Here is a 26,012-nt window from a genome sequence, read left to right as displayed (position 1 = left end):
AAACATAGTGGAAGTTCTCTCTGAACAAAGGTAGACCCTGCAATGGTGGTTCCCCTAAATAACTATTATTTAGAACTTGGAGGCCAATATAGCAGCCAATAGCCAGAGGTGCCTTTTGAACACTTGAAAAAGGGCAGCACAATGGAGGAGCCGGATTTTTAAACTTAACTAAGATGGGCTATAAATGGAATGTATGTATTCAATTTCAAAGATCATACAAAAGTGGTAAATACTACAGTAATGCTTTTCAATATTGCTTACAAATCGAAATGATGTTTATTATACTGGGCTAAAAAGGGTATTATTAAAAATAAATTTGCCCACCAGCTTTTTTTTTTTTTTTTTTGGTGTTGCTAGCAGAGAATTTTTATTTTCTATTTTTTTTATATTACTTTCATCCATTTCCAGGGAGAGGTGGCTTATGTGCCACAGCATGCTTGTGGAGCTGAGAGGACAACTTATAAATACGGGAATCAGTTCTCCCCTTTACCATGTGATTTCTAGGAACAGAAGCCAAGTCAGCCAGCACGGTGGTGAGTGTCTTTCCTCTCGGAGTCATCGCTTTGCTGGTCCTAACTCCATGAAAGTTTTACACACCACATGCTGGTCCTAACTCCATGAAAGTTTTACACACCACATGCGGCTCACACCATATTTCTATCATAATGTATTTCATATTTATACAGCCTTGGATTCAGACACTTTAAAGCAAAACAGGGAATCATGTCTGATAGATTTTTTTTAAGCTATGTACTCCTGACTTTAAAATAAATTGTATGATTATGCTCAACATTTTGTTATTACGTTTTTATTTGTGAGATTATAATATCATCACATTTCCCCCCTTCTCTTTCCTCCCTCCAAACCCTCCCCAACACCTGTCCTGCTCTCTTTCAAATTCATGGCCTCTTTTTCATTAACTGCTGTTTTTTAAAAATAATTAGTCCTGAGATTTTGCTTATTTGGAATAATTCCTAGCTTAGAATTTAGACAGAAAAAAGGACAAAATTCAAAACAATATCCAAGAAAAAGATATCCTTAAGCACAAGATAAAGATTGTTACCTTGGCTAATGGTAGTTGATTATATTTTACTTCTTAAATTAAATGTCATTATTATTAATTTTTGTTTGTTGCGGGGGGGGGGGGGGGGGGGGGGGGGTTATTGGTGAACGTTGAAATAAGAGCCTCATGCATGCTGGGAAATGCTGTATTACTGAGCTGCATCTTCAGCCAGGTTGCCTTTTAAAGTGACTCCAGGAAATATCTAGCAACATGGGTAACAAAGTCAAGGTTACTGTTCAGCACAGAAGGCCGGGTACTATTTAGAGAGTAAACACAGATTAAATCTTGATAAAGTAATGTACTAAATTAGAGAGGATTTAATTTAAAACTGTCCAAATTTAATCAGGATTCCAGACTGTAGTCAGAAAGACTTGATTGAATCGATTTCCCTGCAAAAGTATCTAAAAGAAATAGGTATACAACAAAAAATTATTTTAATGAAATATGAAAGACTGCTTAAATTAGTGATTTTACTATACACCCAATAATGTTTAAATAATTTACACAGTTTAAGAATGGGGTGTTATTTTATGTAGGTTTTCCCTCAAACCAAATATAACTAAATACAAACTCATTAAACCACTAGGATGCATTTCACTGTTAGAAAACAAATTACACATTCAATTATACTCACCTGAAGAACACTGGAAAGAAAGTTACATTAATTTTAAATATTCATTTAAAGTTTTCATTAAAAACAAGTTTATAACCAGGCCTGGTAGCACACACCTTTAGTCCCAGAACTTGGGAGGCAGAGGCAGGTAGATCTCTGTGAGTTTGGGGCCAGTTTGGTGTACAGGACAGCCAAGCTATGTAGAGAATAACCTGTTTAAATAAAGAAGTTTATATATTGGAATATATTTTCTTCCAAATTATGCAAACTGCTTCATGAAATAGAAAGCTGTGTTTCTCATCACTCTAAAGCATCAATGTTCTACCAACAAGGACTTAGAATCCTGGTTTTTCATATAACGGGTTTGCTTGAATGAATAAATGAAGGCAGGTACAAAAATTTCCAAGTTCCTGGAAGAGTAAATCCCCAGGCTTGATTACTTCTCTGTAAGTGTAAAATATGTAGATTTTAAAATCTGTGGAAAAGGCATCCATATTCATGTGAAAATTAAAATATTAGGCAGATTTATTCAAGGCATCCCTTTTCATATTTGTAATTCAGAAAAGACAGAGAGGCTTTACCCTTTTCCTTTATTTCCCTTAAATATTCGCTTTATAGCTTTTTTCCTACCTTACTATACTTCATAACCATACTGAGGTCACAGTTTCTAAATGATTCTCAAATTTCTAATCTTAAGATTCATCCTAGACTGTGAAATTTACCTAACCAAAAGTCATGGTAAAACAAAGTTCTAAATCCAAATAAGTAGGAAGTTCTTTCAATGGAGGAATGACTCCAGAACTTCACTCAGAGAGAGAGGTACGATATGGCCATGAACTCTCACAGAACCAAGATGCCAGCATCCCCAGGCAAAAAAGACCAGGTAGGTCTTCCCACCATTTAGAATATCTTTCTCTGGCTATTTACTTCTTATCCTTATAATCAGTCATTATACAAAATTGATTTTAGTTTTTATGGCTTCTGCTTTTGAAGACTTTGGTTTTCATTCAGAAAGAATGGCCAGGACTGCTGCAGGACATTTAACTGTGTAAGGGTGTGCTACATTTGTTTACGTTTAACGATGTAAGGACGTGCGTTTGATTATGTAAAGATGTGCTGCATTTGTTTCATCTTGCCTGCCTAAGGCACCTGATTGGTCTAGTAAAAAGCTGAACAGCCAATAGCTAGGCAGGAGAGGGATAGGCAAGGCTGGCAGGCACAGAGAACATGTAGGAGGAGAAACCTAGGCTCGAAAAAGAAGAATGAGGGAGAAGAAGAGAGGAGAGAACAAGAGAGAAATAGAGGGACACCCAGGGCAAGAAGCCAGGCAGATGCCAGCCAGGCACGAGAAGCAGTAGAAGTAAGATATTCGGAAGGAAAGAAAAGTAAAAAAGCCCCGAGGCAAGGGTTGGAAAAAGAGAAACTGGTTAATTTAAGTTAAAGTTAAAAGAGCTAGCCAGAAACAAACCTAAGCTAGGCTGAGCATTCATAACTAATAAGAAGTCTCCGTGTCACAATTTGGGAGCTGGTTGGTGTCCCAAAAGAAAAAGCCTGGTACGGTACCCAAGACTGCAATTTTATTTCTGATTCCTGAAAATAAGTATATTTATATGAATTATAAACAAGCTATCTGGAAAAAAAAACAAAGCAGGTTCATACGTTTAAAAATAAGACTCAACACTTCTCCGTGGTCTGCCATATAGCTCTCAGAATATCCCTACAAATCTTTGAAACTTTCCAAGGAAGTCACTATCACTTATTTACCTTTTAAATCAATAAGGAAATTGAGGCTCAAGGAGGTTACTACCCAAACCAAACAGGTACTATATATTTCTTAGCGTCTACTTTTTTATTTTGTGAGGACTCTCCTCCACACTGATGTCCATACAAGCTGAACCAGTATCAGGATTATTTTCTGCCCCACACCATCAGGTTGATATGACACTTTGTTTTCTTGATGATAACTGACTGGGGGGGGGAGGGGAGACTGAATCTCAGCACACCTCTGAATTGCATTTCCTTTAGGACCAAGGATGTTGAGAAAATTTTTTCACCTACTTATTGACCTTTTGTGCTTTTTTGGAAACCTCTTGTTCAATTCATTTGTAAACGTATTGGTTGGATTGTTTATTATTCTTGTGTCTAGTTCTTTGTGTTCTTTATGTGCCCTGAATATTAATTGCCAATGACTCGCTGGAAAGTATTTCTCTCATTTTGTAGTCGGTTCCTACATTATGCTAATCACTTCTTCTGCAGGGAGGAAGCTTATTAAGTTGATCCAATCTAATTTCTCAATTCTTGTTATTATGTTCTGAGCTACTGGAGCTGGTCAGGAAGTAGCTGCTGATATTTATGTTAGGAAGGGCTGCCCCAAGTTTGCTTCAAGTGGACTCCAAGTCCCAGGTCTCTAGTGGATCTTGAGATGGTTTTTGCAGAGGGTGAGAAGGCTTTTGTTTCATGTTTCTACATTATTATGCATGTTTCTCTGTGTCACTGGCGGCAAAGGAAGGTTGAGCTGGCCAGTCTGTACAACAGCAGACTGTCAGAACACCACAGGATGCCTTTTGATGGGTTTAGTTTTTGTTGCTATTGTGGTTTTCCTCAGAAACTCTTCCTTTCAGTTAAAGAAAATAAATTATATTTGTTATTCCAGATCAAAACAGCCATGTGCATACTCCATCTCTGAATAATTTTGGCTCTGTGTTCACCTTTGCGTCATTTTAGTTCCACTCCACTTACTTTTTAAAACAGAGAGAGAGCAGAAAACGTAGGTAGTGTAGAGACAGAAGCTGTATTGATCATGATGGATTCCTTTTTTAAGGACTTACATCCCCCAATCCCTATTTGAAATGCATCGATAAACAACAGCAAATCTGATAAAGGCCGAGAAACAAATCCTATTTGTTATAGGAAAATATTCCATTGCTTACCAACAAATAAATAGCAAAATCTGTTTGCAAGGTCTATATGGGGTCCATTTCTGGATCGTTGCCTTTTACAATGATAGGTTTTCTGTATTTGCCAAAGCAATAGCTTGTTAAACTCATCTCCATGCTAAACCTCTGTATTCATTAGATGCCCTTATAAGTTATTTTTATTTCCTTAATCTTATAGACTTCTTCACATTCTCTTCCCAAAGCATTTTAGGCAAATAATTGTGCATCTGTGAAAAAGAATCCTAAACCCTGTTTACAGTGAATCATATGATTGGCAAAAATACGAATCTACATGACATAGCTAGAAGCAGATATTTAATAAGTATTGATGCCCTTCCATTAAGAAAATTATCTAACCTAAAATATAGCATATCTATATTTTATATTCTACCAAAGAAAATATAAAATTAAAACCTCAAAGTCCATTTATCTCACGTATTCCCCATCAAGAGGCTTAATTTACATTATATTGATAGTGAAGATATCAATTTCAAAGATTACACCAAGTTGTTGCATGGGTAATGATAGTAGGATCTACCTCATTAGGTCTTTAGAAGGAACAAATGAAATACTGCAGAAAAAGCATGTGGCAACTTCAGGTATTAGCGCTTCTGAATCCTAGGGAAGGAACCAGGCAGAGTCATCGCTTATCTTCCTGTCATAGGAAGTGAATATTTTTTCCAAGAAAAACCAATGTCCACACAGCACCTGTTAGAACCAAGGTCCAGACAAGTACATAGAAAGTAAGCTACCATTTAAGAACAGTTGTACCAGAATGGGTGAGAAGTTACACTCGAACTTGAATTCCTCCTGTCTCAGGGTTGTCTGCCCCTCTTTCAACTTGCCTCAGCCTTTAACCTTCAACCCAATGCAACAAAACAAATATCCACTGCTAGCCCAAGAAGAGGCTACTCTGCAGAGAGTGTTTTCGGTCTGAAATAGGAACGGTGGTTTCCAGTCATCTGGACAACCCAAGACATCAATAGTGTTTGGTCCATCACAGGATGCTAAATGGAGAAGCACCACTCCCTTTGGAGTTGGTTTTATAGTTGTCCTCTGTTAGAAGGTAGAAACTGAAAATGTGAAAAGATAAGATTCCTTTCTTGGCTTACTCATCTACAAAACGGACTAATAATGATATCCTCTTTCTGTAGTCGAGAGAAGAAAACCACATAAGGTCACCTCATTTTAGTCATCAATCAATATTAGTGATAACATCCATACTGTCATCCCCATTATCAACATCATTGTTATCTGGAGAAGCTTGGAGGAAATCATTGAGTCCTTGTTATTTCTGCTTTTAGGACTAGCAACAGGATTGATATCTTCAAGGAACACATCTCAGTTAGGTGAAACTTAGCAGAGGCATTGGTCACTTCAAGGCAAAGAGAAAAAAGAGAAAAGAAACTGAAAGTGGGGTTGGCTGGGGGAACAAGGCCAGTTGGGTATACTCTCGGAGACTGTATGAGATGCCGCCTGGAATAACCTGCTGGAGACTGCAGTGGCAGCTGGCTCTGAATCTGCCAGTGTTGGGAACCTTCCCTGCTGGCTGGTATACCTCTGAGAGCAACAACCAAGGGGTCTGATGAGAACAGCACCTCTGGGGACTGTCACTAGAAACAGCAGCCATGACATGGGTAGGTGAGAGGACCGTTAGGCTGTGAGGTCTCCAGCTGGGTGCTATCACTCCTCAGAGAAGAGTGTCTGGCTTGCATTCTCCTCTAACCTGTGGAAATACGTGCAACACAAGATTGGCAATATTTCCCTCCACTCTTCCCTAAGGGCAAGACCAATGTTTCACCCATCACTCTGTTTCTCTACAGGTATCTCAGGTTATGGCACCAGTGCTTTTGATGATACAGATGCTGTGGTAGTTTGGATGAACATGGCCCCCATAAGCTAACAGGGAGTGGTGATATTAGGAGGTGTGGCTTTGTCGGAGTAAGAGTGTCACTAGGGATAACAGGCTTTGACGCTTCAAACGCTCAAGCTAGGCCCCGTGTGGCTCTCTCGCTTTCTGCTACTTGTCAATTTAAATGTGGAACTCTCAGCTCCTCTCCAGCACCTTGTCTGCCTGCGCGCCACCATGCTTCTCACCATGATGACAATGGACTAAACCTCTGAACTGTAAGCCAGTTCCAATTAAATGTTTTTATAGGAGTTGCTGTGGTCATGGTATCTCTTCACAGCAATAGAAACCCTAAGACAGACGCTCAGCATCTTGCGGGGCGGGGCGGGGCGGAGGAGGGGGGGGCGGTTCCTACAAACAAAAACACACACAAACAAAAACAAACCCTTAGGGACACTTTAAGTGCTCTGACTCAGCAAGGAACCTAGAATCACCAGAAGATAAGTGGTCAGCTTAGTAAAACATCATCAACTCTTCAGATTTCAAGGATCCTTGCCAAATACCACATGCAAATTCCAGATGATGCTAAACAAGCAAGAAGAAGAACTTACTAGATCTATCTTAAATCATATGAAAACATTGTTCTACAGTGAATGGGGGAATTTCACAAGACCCCACCCCTAGATGAATAGCTACAGGCAATTAAAGAATGCGGAGAGAGGCAGAACAAGTCTTTCCTGGGGTGGGCGTCCTAACTGATTATCCAATACCAAATGGTCAGTCCTAAAAACATACATAAGAGCAACAATAAATATATTTACATATTTATTTACCTATATATGATAAAGAAACTGAATTTGAGAAGTAGTGGACGGGGTCACAGGAGAAGGTGCAGTATGGTATAAATACAGGAAAAATAGAAATCCTATAGAGCATACACTTTAAGAAAACAAATATTAAAAAGTATATACATCTGAAGCTGCAACTGCCATCATTTACTTGAATTTCAGTCAGCTTCATACCATCTTGGCTTTGGTAGTTAGTTACTCCAGACTTGAATACTATCACACCAGTCATCTACTATGAAACACTCATGGCCCAGGAACCCCATCTGTTTGTATGGCTTGCCCTCAAAGGTTTCATCCAGCTCCATAGGCATTGTGCATGTCCATGAAAATGACAATAAGGCATTGCAACTTGCTTATTGGGAGAAGAACTTAGAGAAGAGACAGGTCTAAATGTACAAGGCACTCCCTTGTACATTAAGCAGAGCTTCCAGCCACTTCCCATGTGATACTAGGAAGCACTCCATCTGGCTGGAGCAGCCTTAGGGGGCTATGTTCTGTGAGCTACACAGACTTAAGATAGCAACTGATAACAACCCAAATACTAGAAACATCCTCCCAAGCTTAAATATGAGTGCTGGTTTTGTTCATTCAACATTCTCCTAAGAGCACAAGGCCAGCCTGCTTTGCTGGCTGGCTTCCTTCTTTTCTTATGCCCTTGCTTCACTAAATGCAGGTGAATACCATGCTATTCACGTGGTATCATTCATGATGCTCTTCATGGGCACCGTTCTTCTTTAGAAATGGAATAGTTTTCCCAGTAAATTATCTGAGAAAGAGAGACCAGTTCTTCCTTTTATGATGGTGTTTTGGGACCCTCTAGAAAATGGGGGTTAAGGCCATTTTTCTCTCTATGCTTGGAGACTATGACACATCTTGAAAGACTGTTAAGTGGACACTGGAAGGCAACTGCAGCTAACTTCTTATTACAGCTTAGTAAGCAGAGTCTATTTTTAGGTAAGTGATTATCTTATAACGCTTCTTAGCAGAAATTATCCATAGGAACAAGCATTAGTCTATGATAAAATGACTCTTAATAATAGCCTACATACCCCAGACTCCTTTTAGCCACAAACAGTCCTAATTTAGACACGTTTCATGTCTCTCTTCCAGAAGAAGTGGTTAAAAGCAAGCCACTAGTATAAATCTGGGAAATGTCTTCACAGCACACACCTATATTCACGATCTCCTTTCTGAGCTTTCAGTCAACAGTTAGCCAATGGTCCGAAAGTAGACTATAGAAAATTTCTTTACTTCAAAATTCACTGCAATATACTGCCATAATAGGTATATTTTACCGTTGCTATTTCACAGTCTTTCACTGTGTCCATTTACAAAGTAAGCTCTTGCATACCGGTACACACATATTAAAGTGCCAGGCCATGTGTGATGGAGCGTGCCTGCGACCTCAGCACTAGGAGCTCGAGGCAGGAGGATCATGAGGTGGAAGAAGGCCTAGGCAAAATAACTCAACACTATCTTAGGAGAGAGTGGGGGGCGGGTTAGGGAAAGGAGGAGAAGGAGGAGTGAGAAGGAGAAAGAGGAGGAGGAGGAGAAGGAGGAGGAGGAGAAAGGATGGAGGGGGAGGGGCACTGAGGAGAAGAAACAAAAAATCAAGTCTGTATAATGCTCCAGACTCTGTAGGTTAGGTAGTCTGCACTTTCCAGCACACACTGGGGTCTTAGAACATTTCACAGGCAGATGGGGGAGAGAGCACTGTATAATCACTCCACTTTCCATTCTCCTGCAGGACACTTGAAACACTAATTTCCATGATTGTACTGTGTATCTTTCCTTCCCCTCCTCAAAGGAAGTGCCTGGAAGAAGCTGATACCCAGGATACCAAACGGAATGAAGCCATGGCAGAATTTTGCATTCAAAATGACTGACTCATGTTTTCTCTCTATGTGGTGTCCGAATGAGAGCATAAATGGCTTTTTATTGCTGAGTAACTAGAAATACAGGGTCGACAAAATAATTTGCCTTTTATTATTTTACTGCTATCCCTCTAATCCTTTTATTCAAGTCAGAAGCCATTACCAGAGTTATAATATCTTATTTGTTGAACAAAAGACCTAGCATGCCTCATGCTAAAAGCAAATACATGACAAAGGAGTCAAGTGTATCCATGGATTTCAAACAGCAAGGCTGTAACTAGGATGCAGCCAGTGCTCACTTCGGTTTGTTTCTGCAATGCATGGCAACAGTGTCTCCCTTCTGTATCTTAGGCAATCTAGGATGGAGTACCTCGGAAGGTAGACAGCTTTTGTGAAAGCAGTCTCTGCTACTTAAAAGAAACTGCAACAGAACACCTGCCCTTATCCTTTGATCCCTCTTTAAAAACTCTAACTCAGAGCAAAAGAAATTCCCCACCTTCCACAGCTAGGCCCGATGACCTCTGCAAACCTTTCTCCTCCCTGCTTCCACCTCAGCAGAGGACAGTTTGTTTAGGGACAGCAGCCACGGTTTCTTTCAGTGACACAAACAAAACCCAACTCAAATTAGCTTAAACAGAAATGGGAAAAAAATGTGTCTATGAAGCCACAACAGACAAGGTAGCCATGGAGGGAATGTGTGCTTTTGCCTGTTCTGGTTATCCCTGATCGGCCTCAGTTTCATAGAGTTTCCTCCATTTCGTAACAAAGATGACCAAGGCCTCTGGAAAGAACCCTGACCACGTTGAAAATCCCGTGATAAACAGAGCATCCTTTAGTGCCCAACCACTCTCCCAGAGAGTTGTTCTCTCATCATTTTCCCAATTAGGTCAATAGGCACCTTTGAACTAGTCACATACAACGAGAGGTTGGTTAGATAACATGTGCAGCCCTCGGTAAGAGGAGACAAGGGTTCAAGTCACCTTACATCAACCAGAGGACTGAAAAGGTTGATATAGACCAATTCCGTCCACAAAAGAAGGTTGCATAGATTAAAGACATAGCGGTGCATTATCAAAAAAGGACCCTCTGGAGAACAAAACTTTGATACTACTGCAGGATCTTGTTGGCATTTTGTTAGTAAAGATGCCAAGCATACACACAAATATCTCTCTATAAATGCTTCAGTCAGCCCTGAACATCTTTATCTGGAGTACCTTCCAAAGCACCTCACTGTGCAAGATCAATAGTGTAGTGTGGGTAGCTGTTCCAGCTTTGACCCTGAAGTACCGCCCCAGGGAGGCAGGCGGTAACTGCCAAGCCTACCTAGGACCTGCCCCTGGGGCGTGGCCGGGACAGGAGCCCTTAAGACTGGAGATCCAGACCTGCGGGAGCTCTTGGTTCCTCATGATCCTGGATGCTGGATGGCAGACCGAGACAGAGTTCTCTACAGAATCTGGCTGCGCTGCATCTCACCTCTCCCGGATCCTGTAACCAACCCCTTTACTGGCTGTAAGTTACCCCCCAAATAAACCTCCTTTTAACTACGTGGAGTTGCCTTGTTAAATCCCCACATTAGAATAGCATCTTTGTATGTCTGCTATTTGTTAGGTAATAAGTACCTGAGTAAGAAAAAGACTACAAGCTGTGTTAACTTCATGAACTTCAGAAACTGTCTATATGGGAACTCACAGGCTCATGGTTGGCGACATTAAAGAGAAGGACACTCCATAATGTTCAATGCCTCAGAACACCTAGAAATATAAATTGACTTCCTGTGAAAATAACGTAACAAGATGAGTTATTACTACATATTGGTATTTAATACTACAAATGAAGCAGAGATGGCATTACTTTGGAGAGAATATTTTGTCTTTCTCTCCCACACACCCACACATATTAAATACAGACCTCATCTTACATTCTTACTTAAATTATTTAAAAGTTTCAAAGACTTTCATTTTCATTCAAAATACGGACTGAGGATGCCCTGATACAAACCAATGTTCGACCAGACCTTGGCCAAATGTTTAGATACACAAAGGGGATATCCAAATTTTTATCAGTTCAGATATGCATGATATTAGCAACCCCAATAAAGGCTTTGTGTGCAAGTCATTTTTATTCTATTACAATAGTCTGACCAGCCTTTTATAATAAAATCCTAAGTATATAAACTATAGCAACTAAAATTAGCAAGCAAATACATGAATAACTTTAGCAGCCCTTTTTAAAAAAATCTGAATTAAAATCAGTAGTTTTTTATAATTGAAACTTCTCAAAGACAAATGACGAAGGCAAATAGTTAGAATTCTCTCAGATCAGAACCTCAAAATAAATAAAAGTAAATAACAACGTGATGCCAGCATTGAGGCCGGTGCTTCATCAATGCATACCTGTAATAATGCACAAGTATTGTGAGTTGTGTATCATGTCTGCAATGTTTAAAGGTAAAACCTTTGTCTTCAAACACTTAATAGATCTCCTGCCTTTTATAATGCTAGCCATTCTCCTGGAAAATAAATATAATGACTTGTGTGCCAATAAAGAGAGTTAATCAGGCTACTTTCTACTTTAAAGACCAAAATCCTCTGCCTTGCCTAGAAAATTCTACACTATCCTTCATTGGTTTACTCCACTTCCATTTGGTCTAAATCTCATGTTCACTCAGACCATCTTTCATTTTCTTGATATACCATGCTGTTTCCTCTGCCAGGAACATCCTTCTCCTCCTTCTCTTAACCCCAAGCAGCCTTGGACCTACAGAGGCCCTCCTTTCTGAAGCACAATTCTCAGTCCCACATACGTGAACCTTACAACATCAGTCAAGAAGTTCAACTAATGCCTCCCCCACATACCACCTACACAAGGTTAGGAGTCATGAGTTTCGCCTTTCAATATCTCAAAAGCACCTGCTGGATGCCTAGTACATACCTGAATCCTAGGTAATTGTTAGGAAGATGCTATGTGCATTTGGGGATGCTGGATAAAGGTCTAGAACAATGTTCCATGAAGTACAAGACTTCTCTCTCCCAGTAAATATATCTCTGCCAAAATGTACTTTGATTTGGCAGATTTCATTATGACCTGCATTTCTGGAACACAACAAAATGGCCACAATCAGAGCATATTTCAGCACTTCAGGAAATTCCTAGATAATTCTGAGGTTTAAAGGCCAAACCACATCAATAACAAAAGTTAAAGTAAAGCACATTTTGTTCCAAAAGAGGCAAACCTTCTTAAAAGACTCCAAAAATAAAAAAGAGCTATCTGGTGATGCTTAGAAAGTCTATCGTTAGAGTAGACAAGGATGTGATTGTGGATTTCAAGCCATAGGAGAAGCATTCCTCCCACTGCTTAAGGGCCTAGGATGGTCCCCTGGAGCCCACTGTCTCTGCTGACATTAAAGTCAGCCGGTGATTCTTTCAGACAGGACAGCCCTTAGAATCACTAAGTTTGAAAGAGAACACAAGCAGGATAATGGAGATTGTGGCACGGGAATATGTGTTCACTAAGATCAAACCCAGCTTTTCAGATGTTGAAAGAAATAGAAATTTTATCCAAAACTGGGAGAAAAATATCCCTGATCTATGAGAACCAACATCCACATCAGTCATATAGAAGAGTCCCAGACACTGGAGACTGAACCTACTAGGAACTTTGTTTCTGCCGTCTTTCTGTGCACCATGGATTCCAGAATCTAGAGCCATCAATGTGGATGGCAGGAAATCCTCACGCCAGATAGAGAAGACGGTGAACAGCTCCTATACCTGAGTCCTATCCTTAGCCATGCTGATTCCACTGTAGGACAGTCTCTAGAGAATCCACATATAATCTGTGATTGTCCAGAACATGAGTCCTATCCTTAGCCATGCTGATTCCACTGTAGGACAGTCTCTAGAGAATCCACATATAATCTGTGATTGCCCAGAACATGAGTTCTATCCTTAGCCAAGTTGATTCCACTGTAGGACAGTCTCTAGAGAATCCACATATAATCTGTGATTGCCCAGAACATGAGTTCTATCCTTAGCCATGTTGATTCCACTGTAGGACAGTCTCTAGAGAATCCACATATAATCTGGGATTGCCCAGAACATGAGTCCTATCCTTAGCCATGTTGATTCCACTGTAGGACAATATCTAGAGAATCCACATATAATCTGGGATTGCCCAGAACATGACCATTCTGCTAGAAAGTGTTGTGTGCCTTCTAGGATCACTGTTTTCTACAAAATGTCACAGGGGACCAGTGGATCATGCACATGTGTGACTGGTTGAAACACTCAATAGGTCTGGTTTTCTGCCCCCAAGCCACTTATACCAAATAGAACTCACCGGGAGAAGAAAGAGCTGAGATTCTGTATCTTTTATTTTTTGAGATTATAATATAATAACATATTTCCCCCTTCTCTTTCCTCTTTCCAAACCTTCCTATATACTCCTCCTAGATTTCCTTCAAATACATGACCTCCTTTTTCATCAACTGTTTTTACACACATATATGTATATGTTCCTAAATATAACCTGCTCAGTCTGTATAATGTTACCTGTATGCATGTTCTCAGGTGACCATTTGTAATTGAATAATAAACTGTGTGCTTTTCCCTGAGGAAGATAATCCCCCCCACACTCTTAGCATTCCTTAGTTCCCCACAGTTCTTTGAGTAGGGTTAAGGCCATATGGTCTTTCCTCCATCCACTATGGCATGTCTCTAGGAATGTATTAGAGCCTATAGTTTCTACTCAGAATGATGTATACAGAACTTCAACAGAAATTAAGCACCCAAATTTAAAAGGACAAATTTGTGTCATGGTATAGGTATCTCTCTGATACCTAAAAAAAAAGGTTTTGAGAGCAGTGTGGCATGGGCAATAATTTCAACACTGTGATGAGCATAAGTGATTGTTGAGAATATCTGCAGACTACTGTATATAACATTCATTGGTAAGAAAGTCATACATATACTAACACTGGTGTCTTTCATAAGCCAGGCTCAAAATCATGAAATGCTAAATTCTCCAAAGAGCTTTGTAAACAGGGAGAGAAACAGCCTGTTCTCTACATGTTCATTTACTAACTGAATTCTGCTTGTGCCCGACAATTGCAATTCAAAAGCTTCTGTTGGAGAGGGATGTTCGATTTTTCCTATAGACCCTTTACCTTTAAATGATGTCTAACACATTGTATGTAAATTCAGGGTAGGTTAAAAAGTTGCACACGTGTTTACAGAAGCATTCAACTTCTAGAACAGGAATTGCTTAGTTGCAAGTATGTAGTATTTGACATATAAGTCGGACAGTATCCAGATATTTCCTTAGAACTGTGGCTTCTCAGAGCTGGCTTTGTATCCTGCCCTGATAATCCACCCTAAGCCAGCCCAGCTTTCCCATAACTATTTTGATCTACTTCCGAGTCTTTCTATTTTCTGAAAGTGCCATATCTTCATGAAATGTCATGTCTCTGGCCCCAGTGGTTCTTCTCAGTGGCCACTGGCGCAGAGATAAGCCCAGAAATATTCCCGACATTCCTTGCCATTCCCAACTAACATTTTAGCCTACGGAACACCACTATGACATGCTTATTTGTTGCTGAAACTATAGGTGTCTGGGTTCCTTCTAGCTTAGGGCAGCAATGAACACAGCTGCTATAGACACAGGAAGGCGGGGAGGGGGAGTGTCTCTGGATCCAGCCTCAGTTTGAGACCCGATGGTCCTAAATCTTTCATTAGCTTTTGCTCATTTTTTCTACACCCTCTTCCTCAAGTGGCACAAAAATAAATACTAAATTTGATCCATACCTCCACTCTGCACAGTCCAATAACCCTAAACTTAATCTTAGATTCCTCTCCCCAGGAATACATTGTATTGACAGTCGAGAGAAAATACAGGGATGTATCTGGAATTAATGAACATTCTTTGGTAAGAAGCTCACTAGGAACAGACTGTGGGATCCAGAGGAGGGCATGGGGAACCCATACGGTTGATGCCCTTGTCTTCCAGACACCGAGTCAGATAACACACTCAAGGTTTGTGCGGAAGGGTTTATTTGGTGGTGGTTCATGTCTTTGTTTTTCGCTTCATGTGAATTTACCGCTGAAGCAAGGCTCTGCATCCTGAATCTCCTCCTCTCTTTTGATTCTGTCTTGAGGGTAGAGACTTAACGATGGTAAACAGCTAGAAATCATCCATCCCTGCCCTGGGGTCCTACCCTTGCCAAGTTCCTTCATCTTTTCCTTAATTCCATGAACTCCACCATAAGGATCTTATGAGTGCTTTTCTGTTTAAGCTAACCATAACCTGTTCTCTATTAGGTTCACTAAAGTAATTTAAGATTATAACATCTCCTATCTTTCCTCCCCCAAATAACATAAATGACTGCTTCAAAACTTGTCCGTGTAGAGACTCTATAATTTATCCATTGTCATCTTAGCAAACCTATGTGTTTCAATCCAAGAAGTGGATGGGAAACCCAAAGGAAATTAATGCCTAATTTCCCACTGAACTTGTCAAACTCTTTTAGTTCTCACCTCCATTAAAGCTAGCAAAAATAATTTATGAACTCCATTACCAAAAAATAAAAAATAAAGTTCTCACAATATTCAATGACAAGCATGATGTGTACCTAGTACTGGAATGTAAGACTCAGTATATAACATAATGAACAATGCCGTCCGAGTGATTTTTTTGTTTGCTTTTTCTAGAAGTCAATGACTGTCACTATCCAACTTTTAAGTTTTCCATTGGTGTCTTCTTGACTGAAATACTAGATTTTCAAAAATAATAATAGGATGCATTATAGATAGCGAAGCATAGATAAGCTTTGAGATAATCATCCAGTGAAACAGGCTCTTTCTCTGTTAAAAAGGAATTTCTCTTTTCAGGTAACTAAAAACAAGATCCTAATCATTTAGATGGCCTCCTGCTCTCTCTGTCATTCAGTCCCCAATAGGATTTCTAATTTAAAAAAATATCAAAGAATACACTGGAAAGAGCATCACATTAAAGATCTCACTTTAATGATCCATTAGTTATATAAAAAAGCTTGCCATTTGCTGATGGTGCACACCTTTAATCCCAGAATTCGGGAAGCAGAGGCAGGTGGATCTCTGTGAGTTCAATGCCAGCCTGGTCTACAGAGAGTTCCAGGACAGCCAGGGCAACACAAACCCTGCCAATAAATAAATAAATAAATAAACAAACTTCCTTGAGCTCCTTAAGAATTTAAGATCCCCAAATGATTCAGTGGATAATAAATGCGTTATTGATTTCTGTAGTTTTCCAGTTAAGAACTATGTGTTTGTTTATTTACTTTTGCAGTGCTGGAGAGTGGACATGGGGTCTTATATGGGTGAGAGACACAGACACTAACACTCAGCTACATGCCTAGCCTAAGTTGCCCCTCATTGTTGGAAACTCTGCTGGAAAAATCCAACTGATAACAGCGACATACCACAAGGAGACCACATTTATAGTGGCCTCAATGCTAACTTTAAAAATGCAAAGAAATGTGATTTTACTATCCCATTTGGAAACACTTCAAAATAAGGCAACAAAATTTCTTTATATGACTAAAACCTTTGGACAAAAGACAACATGTTTTTACTTGAAGCCACTTATCAAGGTCAACATTCTTCTGCTGAACGTGTGATGCGTACTTGTGACATCCTGCCAATGCGATCCATGCAAAGAGTTAAAAATAGATGAGAGGAAAACACTTTAGTCCATTAATGCATTAATTCAAAATGTTAGACCACGTTTTATCTTAGAAAGCAGCTGCAACTGACAAGCTTTTTCTCTTTTTTGCATAACAGCCCCACTGGGAAGTGCATTTCTTTTAAATGTATGAAGATCTAACCAATTGACTTTAGAGGAACATTAGTTAGCTGCCCATGCTTGTGCACACTCAGAAGTATTTAGTGCATACATCATGGTAGCCTTGTGGCTACTGCCATTTGGTACACAGTAGCAGCGCTGAAGGCCAGGGTGGCCCAGGATCAAGGGATAAATTATTGTGTTAGCTCACAGCTTACATAATGACTTACTTCATCCCCTGACTCCTGTCAGGAAATAGTGAAGTGATGCTCTCAAGTATCTCATGAAAGAAAGGTATTAGTCTATTTGATGAACACATCTGTATTTAGTACCGTGCCTGCCCACAGAGTCTGGTGCTGTCTCCTGAAGGAAGAGAACTGAGGAGCACTGGCTCCATTTATGTCGAAACTCCAGAACAATCACTAGAAATACGCCATCATTCATGATGCAGGACTTGCTGTATTTTAACATAGTTAAGTCCTCCAAACTCTAGTAGAGCTTGCTATATTTTAATCATGCCCCAGGAAGTGCCCGCCCAATGCCAACAGGACAGCTCTAACAAATACATCTGCATCTTTAAAACCTGAAAATCTTCAAGAATGCACAATGCAATGACATTGAATCAGTTTTGTTTTGTTTTGTTTTATTTTCCAACAGGGTTTCTCTGTGCAGCCCTGGCTGTCCTGGAACTAGCTCTGTAGACTAGCTGGCCTCGAACTCACAGAGATCTACCTCCTGCCTCTGCTTCCCACATGCTGGGATTAAAGGCACACAACACCACCATCCAGGGCCACTGACCTAATTTTTAAAGCATTATAATCACGATACTAAAACTATCAACTAGAATCAATCTTTAATTTTCAAATAAAAATATCCTAATTAAATATTATCCATAGTTGTACATTTGTTTTGAGATATCGTTACCTAAAGCACTATAGTCTAGTCATCACAAATAAGAGAAAACAAAAAGGCTCTTGGTCATTTTGATCATCATCTCTTAACGCTATAACCAAGTCCACAGAATGAAAAATACAACTATTTCTCACTTAAAGATGAGGAGGTTGAAGATCCATGAAAAATAAAAAACTTACCCGAAGTCATAAACTGTTAAGGACTTCTAGGTTCAATTTGCAAGGCTCTTGACCAACCTCAGCCCTGGGCCTCTTTCCTTGGACCTTAGTAGGTAGTATTCTGGCTCATCTATTACTCTGGTCACAACACAGTTGTTCAAATCAAAATTGCTGAAATCAGGCTTCCCAGTCCAGGAGGCTGAGTTCTGGGTTTTTTTAGCCAGTGATGGTGCAGACAAATGTCAAGGGCATACATGTCCTTGCATAAAACAGGCTGCTGTCAACAACAGCCACTGTGCTCTCGGTGATAAATAGGACAGGCCTTTTACCTCTTTGGCCAGAGGAACTCTAAATCACAAACTCAGAAGGCAGTCTGGGAGCAACAACATCGCACACTGAATATTCTGAAGACAGTAAAGACACATCATGATGAAGGGTGAAAGCCCTGGGTGGTGTGTCAGCCTCCCGGCTCCTTGTAATGAATAAGCATTTACAGAGGCAAAAATCTTCCACGAGTAAAGCTTTGTTTTCCATAAGTTGCTACCCATCAGTCTTAGGAAAGATACACTCCAGTGAAATTTAAAACAGACACTCTCTTTCCCTTTGCTGCAGCATTAATTTCAAAATCTGGTTATTGATGTTCTTGAATTGACCAAGGGCAACACACACTGCTTGAAAACATCTCCACCTTTCATGCTACCCTCTTCCAGCTGGGACAATGATGGAGCTGCCAACATATCTGCTTCCACAGGCAAATGGGTTGCCACCCTATCTCACTGTCTCTTGAAAACTACACTCCAATATATTGTGTATTATTTTAAATGTTGGTATTGTCTAGAGTTTAGTCACAAAATAGAAGAAAAAAGTTCTCAGTTTTCAGTCATTTTGGTCATCCCAAAAAGTACAGCAGAATACTGTTTGCTTTAAAAGGTCTGCTTCAAAACTTCTCCTGAAAGCATCACAGGACAGAACTGACTTGAAACTCTGCTTCATTCGAACAAATACTCCCTGCTATGCTGTGGTTGTAAGAACTGTAAACAGACGGCATGGTCTATTCAACAAGTATGTGCAGGAGAAAACCCTCTCTCCTCACTCAGGTGTCAAACAAAATCAATAACCATTTCCCACAGAAAGGAAGAGTAGGTGAGGACTGACCCCTCTCACCTCAAATCTCACTCTCTTCTACTGTCTCTTCAACACACAAAAATCGATGGTTCTCCTAACAGTTTCTTTAGCTTCCTACATTTCACAGACTCTTCTGAGGTCTCTTTTAAAAAATCATTATATATCTTTACAACTGATCCAAATTTAAAAATGAATATTCATGTTGTTTTTTCTTTTTTGTAACACACATAAAAAAAACTATTATCCTAAACAGACTTTGTTTTATACACTGGAAATAGTGCACAAGGCAGAGGCTGTTACAAATCCAAAGACCTCAAATCACAGACAAAGTCTATTGTTGTCGACTCTCCAATGCTTTGAGTTACATCAATACATCTGATTCTCATTGGTTCATATCATAAGCTCCTCCGTGAGCCTGGTGTTGCTCTCACTGTGTTGTTTTCTCGGCCGTTTCTCTTGGGAAAGAACTAACCTTTGCAACATCAAGATCATGCAACTCATCAGATTAAACCAGCAGCAACACCAGCATGGAAATCCAGGTTGGCTTTGTGGGAAACCAGGGCTTTCCCACAACCATTTTCCAAGAGACAAACCTGTGTTCCACAAGAAGAGAGGTGAGAGCTTTCTGTTTGTACACACAGGAGAGAGGGAGGGGCTACTGAGGACTCCAGAGGCCTGGTAGGTATGTGAGATCTCTGCTCTGCAGGAATCCCTCGGTGATATTAAGGGCTCCAAGTGTAGGGCATGACTATTAGAATGAGAGAGGAAGGAAGCAGCTCTAATGATGATTCCCTCAGAAGGAATCTGAAAAGAACCAACAGATGATAAACAGAGGGGCGAGAGTGAGGTCAGGAAAGCAACAGACACCTGGAGCAAGCCTGGACTTTTCCTAGGCCTCGGTATGATAGTGGCAAAGCTCTTACCTAGTAAATGTTCTCAGGTCCTGCATGCAGGCTATGCCGGAACAGCACCAGATCTCATTCCACTAATGAGTACAAACCATTGTTCCTCTTTTCCAGGCAGCGCATTGTGCTGGGAACTAGAAAAGCTTGTTGTCCCTTCATACACACCCTTCTGTTGATTTGATATGGAAACTAAATACAGAAAAAGTATCTGGATCCCCTGCCTTTCTCTGTAGATGACTGAACACCAAGGTTTCTCCTTGGAATAGTTCATAAGGCTTCCGCTAACATTTAGTCCTCTGATTCTGCTCACTCACTGACTAAAGAAAAAAAAAAGTACTGATTGTTAATTTCAATTTACAAATTAACATTTTCTTTTTTAAAAAGCAACATAGTGAACACAGAGAACGTAGTGAATAAGCATAAGCAGCACAGTGAATCATACTGCCGGAGAAGAGTTCTGTTGTCGTAACAATCATTTGCTCAGTTCACATCACAAATGCATAGAACCAGCCTTTGAGGAATTCCTAGTTTAAGTTTTTATTATTATTTTCTTTAAGATTCATTTCTTTTCATTTTCTGTGTTTGCGTGTTTTGCCTGCCTGTATGTGCACCATGTGTATGCTTGATGCCCATGCTCGCCACAAGAGGGCAGCAGATCCTTGGGAACGGGAGTTCCAGGTGACTGTGAAGCCCCATGTGAGTGCAGAGAACCAATCCCATCTCCTTTGTAAGAGTGGCGGGGTGCTCATAACCTCTGAGCCATCTCTTCAAACCTATAAGACTTTCCCTAAAAGCTGAGATGAACTTCTGATAATAAGTAGGTTTCATTTCTTCCAAACAAATATTTGGGAACATGGGACCACTTTGTAATGAAATCTCTGAAAATTAATGTTTGTTATTGAGCTGTACTTCTGGTTTCAGTACCTAAATCCACTTTCTTATCTATTTATGCATGCACGAGCATGCCATGCAGCAGTCTGAGGTCATTTTTAAAGGTACTGTTCACAATCCTAGGAATGCCCTAGCTGTTTCTAAGCTGTACTGACATCCAGGACCATACGACTGTGGGGACTGTCCAGTTCACCACCAAATGTTAGTAGCAATTCCTGCTGAAACCCGTGAAATGCCCATAACACCCTTTCCCAAAGTTGATAAAAGCCAAAAGTGTCTCCCCACATTGCTAGGCTGCCTTGGAGGAAGGCCCTCCGCTGAGGAACACTGCTCTAAGCCTGTCAATCATATCCATTCTTGGAGTGAGACAAAGTGATTTTGACTCACCTACTTTGACTGATATTTCTTTTATTCTCAGGGAGACATTGTACCATTTTTTTTTTTAATGCCTTTACCTTAGGGCAGCAGACCTCACTGTTTGCTGAAGCTTAGCTAGGCTTAGGGATGGATCCTCCAGGAGAATTGTCAAGTTAGACTTCAGGACTGTAGAAATGCGAGAGCAGCCGGAGGGCACACACAATCCTTTGTATTTAAAAGGCAAGATGTGGGGAGGAAGGATCTTCTCATTTCACACTAAATTTAGCATTAAATAAATAAAGCCTTCACTTCCCTTCACCTTCACACTCAAGAGATCTTGGGACTCCTTCCTGTCTAGGTCCCTGCTGAACCCTCCCTCCCTCCTCAAAACCCTCCCCCCACCAAATCAACTCAGGCAAACATACAGTTATGTTTTATTAGAACTTTTTTTTTCTGAAGAAAAAAAAAAGAAGCAAGCTACAAAAGACTCACTTATTGTACTTTCACATGGTCTGTCCAATCAGCTGGGAAAACCCCCACCAATAGAAGCCAATGATGACAGAGAAAAAAAAAAAAACCTTTTTATTCAAATTCCCCACCTTCCAGATCTCTAGAAAAAAAACAGACATATTTTCAAACAGTGACCCCAAATCTGGGCCAGCCAATGAAGTGAAACGGCACACCCTGGCTGTTAGAAGGGCCCTGTCTTCTCAGTTGTGCCGCTCCACAGGTCAGGCAAGACTGTGCAAACAATTGACAGAACCAAACCCAACCCAAACCCATGCCATTTCTCAACACTCCCAGTTCTCCCTTCTCTTCATCTGAACACCACCCACCGCCTCCCCCCACCGGAGGTGCTAAACATATGGGTCATGACACATAATCTCAGAGACCCAGCCCGGGAAGCAGCAGGCTGAGACCGCAACTGGAGCTCCCTCCCCTTCCCCCTCCCCCTCCCCCCAGATGGTCCAGGTTTCCAGCATCATCTTCAACTTCACTTCCTACTCCAGCACTGCAGCTTAAAAACGTGCCCACCGACAAGACATGGCCAGCTGGACAGCGCTTGAGAAGGCACGGCCGTGGTGACATGCATCTCTTCCCTCCCATTTCTGGCCCTGGAACCTGCAGATCCTTCTTGATTCATCTAGATGGTGGGTAAAAATCTTTGCTGGTCAAATGGGCATTTTTGCAACAGGATTTTGGACTGTTTATTGAACTAACCTAGTCTTCTCCTCCTTAAGTCATTTATTTACTTGCCTGGAACTGAGAGGAGGTTCCCCCTTCAGAAATAGGTAAGCAATGCTCATTGTTCCCACCCCCCTCACTGCCCCCTCCCAGTCCATAGGAAGCTACCTCCTTACTGTGTCCACGGATGTCATCATCACACTGTCACCTGCAAGAGATGCAGGAGAACCAGAAACCCCCAGAGGACCGCATCCTCTAAGAAGGCCCCATGGTTCCAGAGCCCCTAGGATATCAGAGAATGCCAGGATCCCTTCCCTGAGTAAGTGATGGGAACAGCCCTGCCTGGGATGCGTCCGTCCAAGCACAGAAATCAGGGCACATGAGCAGCATCAGGTTTCGAATAGAAGGTGACCAGGAAGAGGCTCTGGAAGCACATCACTGAGCCAGGAAAGAATGTAACCCGCAAAAGGAGGCAGAAGAGACAGAGACGCTGGGAAGCATGTCCTGGGCCACCTCCGGAGTCCTGGATCTCCCAGTCGGGGAGACAGACTGCAGCAATACAGACGACCCCCGGCAGGCAACATGCACCAGCAAACGCATGCATGTATACTCCCTGCCGCGTGTTGCATGCTGCAGACTTCTGCCTGACTTCCCAACCCAAAACACACATCCCCCCACCCCCCAACCCGTATGAGACTAGGGATTCCCGTGGCCTAGAACACACACCACTCCCCCTGTTTGTAATGCACAAATCCAAACCCACATTGCTTAAAAGGGACCCGGATTTCACGTAAGGGAAGCACTGGTGGCTCCCCTTAAGTGACTACCTTCCCTACTGCTTCATCTCTGTCCACACATACCAAGGAGCCGAGACGCCTCCAAATCAAGTAGGAGATGGAGGAGGAAACTCGGACTGCCAAGGAACCTATGGGAACCGCTTCTCAACACTGTCAAGGGGACTTGACTCATGGGTAACCTCCAACCCTTTCCCCAGGTTTGCACACCCATCAGCAGCCCCCTTCCTCGGCATGATCCCTGCCTCACTCCGTCCTCACCCCACCCCAAATCCTTCATCACCTTTCCAGCCCCCTCCCCCTTCCAGGCCACTTTCTGCACCCGCCAGTTCTCAACATGTTGCCTCACACACTCCCTCGGGAGGCTTGAATCAAACCTGCCTCTCTCCATCATATCTATCTAAGCTTGCTCTGGCTCCCCAAATAAACCAAGTCCACCCTCCCATCAAGCGCCCACTAGCCCTTCCACTGGTGTCCTTTGCTCTCGTACAAATCCGCTTTTCACACGTCCCACTTTTCTATCTATCTTCCCTTCTGGCATCCTAGTTCAGGACACACTGGCCTTCTACTCCTGCTCTCTGACCCTCTCTCCGTCCCGGGGACACCCACTTCTCCTTTTTGGCTGTTCCCAGGCAGGTTCCTGCGCCCCAAACCTTCCCTTTCCCATCCGGCACTGGTCGACTCCTGGCCTGCGGGTCCGCTCCCTCACCTGCGGTCCTCCCTTCTTCCCGAGTGCCCCCCCCCCACCTGACCCGTGAGCCACTCTGCCCTCCGGGTCTGCTCATCACCATCGCCTGTGCTGGAGCATCCATGTCACCAGGCGCTCTCAACCTGCCCAGCGGCTGGGAGAAGCGCCGGGCACCGGAGGCAGAAGGCTGCCCGCTCCGGCTCTCGGGGTGTCCAGGCTCTCCTCCGGCTCGCCAGCCCGGGCTCCCCCGGGCGCCCAGCCCTCACCCCGGCGCCCCAGCAGCCGCACAAACTTACTTGCGGGTCGGCGGGAGGGGGCTGCGGCGAGCGGTGCGAGCCCCGCAGCGGCGAGTGCGCCCCTCTCGGCAGGGCCGGGCGGCGCTGGCACTGCGCTCCCGCGGCCGCGCGCGCCGACTGCGCTCAGCCTGACGCAGCCGGGCTCTGCCCCCGCCGCCACCGCCGCCGCCGGGGACGCCGAGCGCTTGCAGACATGCTCAGTTTCCGGACCTGCCCGCGTGGAAGCTACCAAGAGCCCGCCGCGGCGGGGGAGGCGGCGCGCGCCGAGCTGCAGAGCGGCGGCCGCGAGCTGGAGGCGACCACGCCGGCGGCCCCGGGAAGAGGGGGGCGATGCGCTGCTAAAAATAGCTCCTGCGGAAGGAAGCCACCCGCGGCCGGCGCACCCCCTCGCCGCGCGTCCCCGCCGCCGCCGCCGCCGCCGCCGCGGGCTCTCGGGCTTCGGGAGCTGGCCTCCGACTGTGCCCGGAGAACAGACAACCTGCCGGTGTAGCTAGCCAGAGCCCAGTCCCAGCCCGGAGCGGCCGCCTATGAGGGCACCCCCACCCCGGAGCTGCCCAGCAGCCAGAGACACTGAGGAAAACTGGTCTACAATTGTGAAAAACGCTCCTCTGCTACTGACTGACCGAGAGGAGGAAAAGTTTTTAGGTTGGTTTTGTTGCAATTGGAACGAAAGATGAGGGAAGGCGGGCAAAATACAGAGACCTGGCTAAGGGTGGCATTCGGGTAGCGGGTTGAAGGGGGGCTCTGGAAAGATCTACTGAAATGCCAGAGCGCGCTCGCTTTTCCCTGACTTCTATTTCCGCAGGATTTTACATAATTGGTTGACACCCTGACCTTGGAGGCACTGTTGTTGCCTGAACTGTAATTTACTTTCCCCCTGTCTTCTACTTCCTTCGCTCCTACCCTTCCAACTTTGCGTGGCAGATTATGAGAAAGGGGTAGGAGTGGGGGGTTGGGGGGGGGCAAAGTAAAGCTCGAGACTGGAATCTGTACCTTCTGTCATCTTGAAGAAAGTCTGCCCCTTTGCCAGGATGTGCCCCGTGTATTCTAAGCATCAATCCAGCAGGCAAATCAGCCCCAGGGCCCCTCAAAACCACCTGAACTGCAAGTGAGCTGTTCCCCACTATTAATCTCCGCTGTATCCCACCTCAGTTCCTGACAATTATTGTTATCTCTTCCTTCCTTTTCAAGTGAAATGTCTTATCTCTCTGTCAAGCGGAAGCCGAAGAGGGAGGGACTATTTGTAGGGCGAAAGGGACCAGTAGGAAAGAAGATGAGTTGTTAAAGTACAGTGATGTACATGCATGCCATAATGAAACCCATTATTTTGTACACTAAAACATTAATAATTTTTTTAAAGTATAAGAATGAAATGTTCAAATACCTGGGTCAAGTTATAGTTTTATTTTTTTCTCTCACAATCACCAAATGAGATTCATTACTTAGGAATTCGTTGCTTATATTTGACAGAGGAGGACATTGAAGTCCAGAGGCATCTCTTGCCTGAAATAATACCTCGTTGAATCCAGAATCTGCTGGACAAGAAATTACCCGAATTTAAATATAACCTATTATTTCCTGAAATCAATAGCTGCACTGGGATTAATTAAGGGATCCGAAAATTTAGGAGCTGCTTTCAATGCAGATGACTATGAATTTTGAAATACTGTTTTCCCTACTTTTAAAAAGGAAATGCAGAGCCTAGA

The 26,012-nt window shown here is 42.5% G+C and overlaps 2 protein-coding genes across 2 annotated transcripts in view; one reads left to right on the top strand and one right to left on the bottom strand.

Annotated features, from left to right (window-relative positions):
* Positions 1 to 24,420, bottom strand: part of Oxr1 (oxidation resistance 1) — a 398,709-nt gene extending 374,289 nt beyond the window's left edge. Inside the window, exon 1 of the mRNA XM_052747729.1 lies at positions 24,307 to 24,420. The gene's annotated coding sequence lies outside the window, so the exon portion shown is untranslated. The remainder of the gene's footprint in view (positions 1 to 24,306) is intronic.
* Positions 24,133 to 25,694, top strand: LOC128117202 (collagen alpha-2(I) chain-like). Its single transcript, XM_052749199.1, has 3 exons — positions 24,133 to 24,180; positions 24,227 to 24,951; positions 25,112 to 25,694. Exons 1-2 carry the CDS (start codon positions 24,133 to 24,135, stop codon positions 24,794 to 24,796), a joined length of 618 nt encoding a protein of 205 aa, XP_052605159.1. The 3' UTR covers positions 24,797 to 24,951; positions 25,112 to 25,694.
* Positions 25,695 to 26,012: the final 318 nt, after the last annotated feature.

This window comes from Peromyscus californicus, unplaced genomic scaffold (assembly GCF_007827085.1).
Source record: "Peromyscus californicus insignis strain IS unplaced genomic scaffold, ASM782708v3 Scaffold_20__1_contigs__length_68692818, whole genome shotgun sequence".
Taxonomy (NCBI): Eukaryota; Metazoa; Chordata; class Mammalia; order Rodentia; family Cricetidae; genus Peromyscus; species Peromyscus californicus.
Note: the sequence above shows the minus strand (reverse complement) of the source record. Positions and strands in the feature narration are given on the sequence as shown.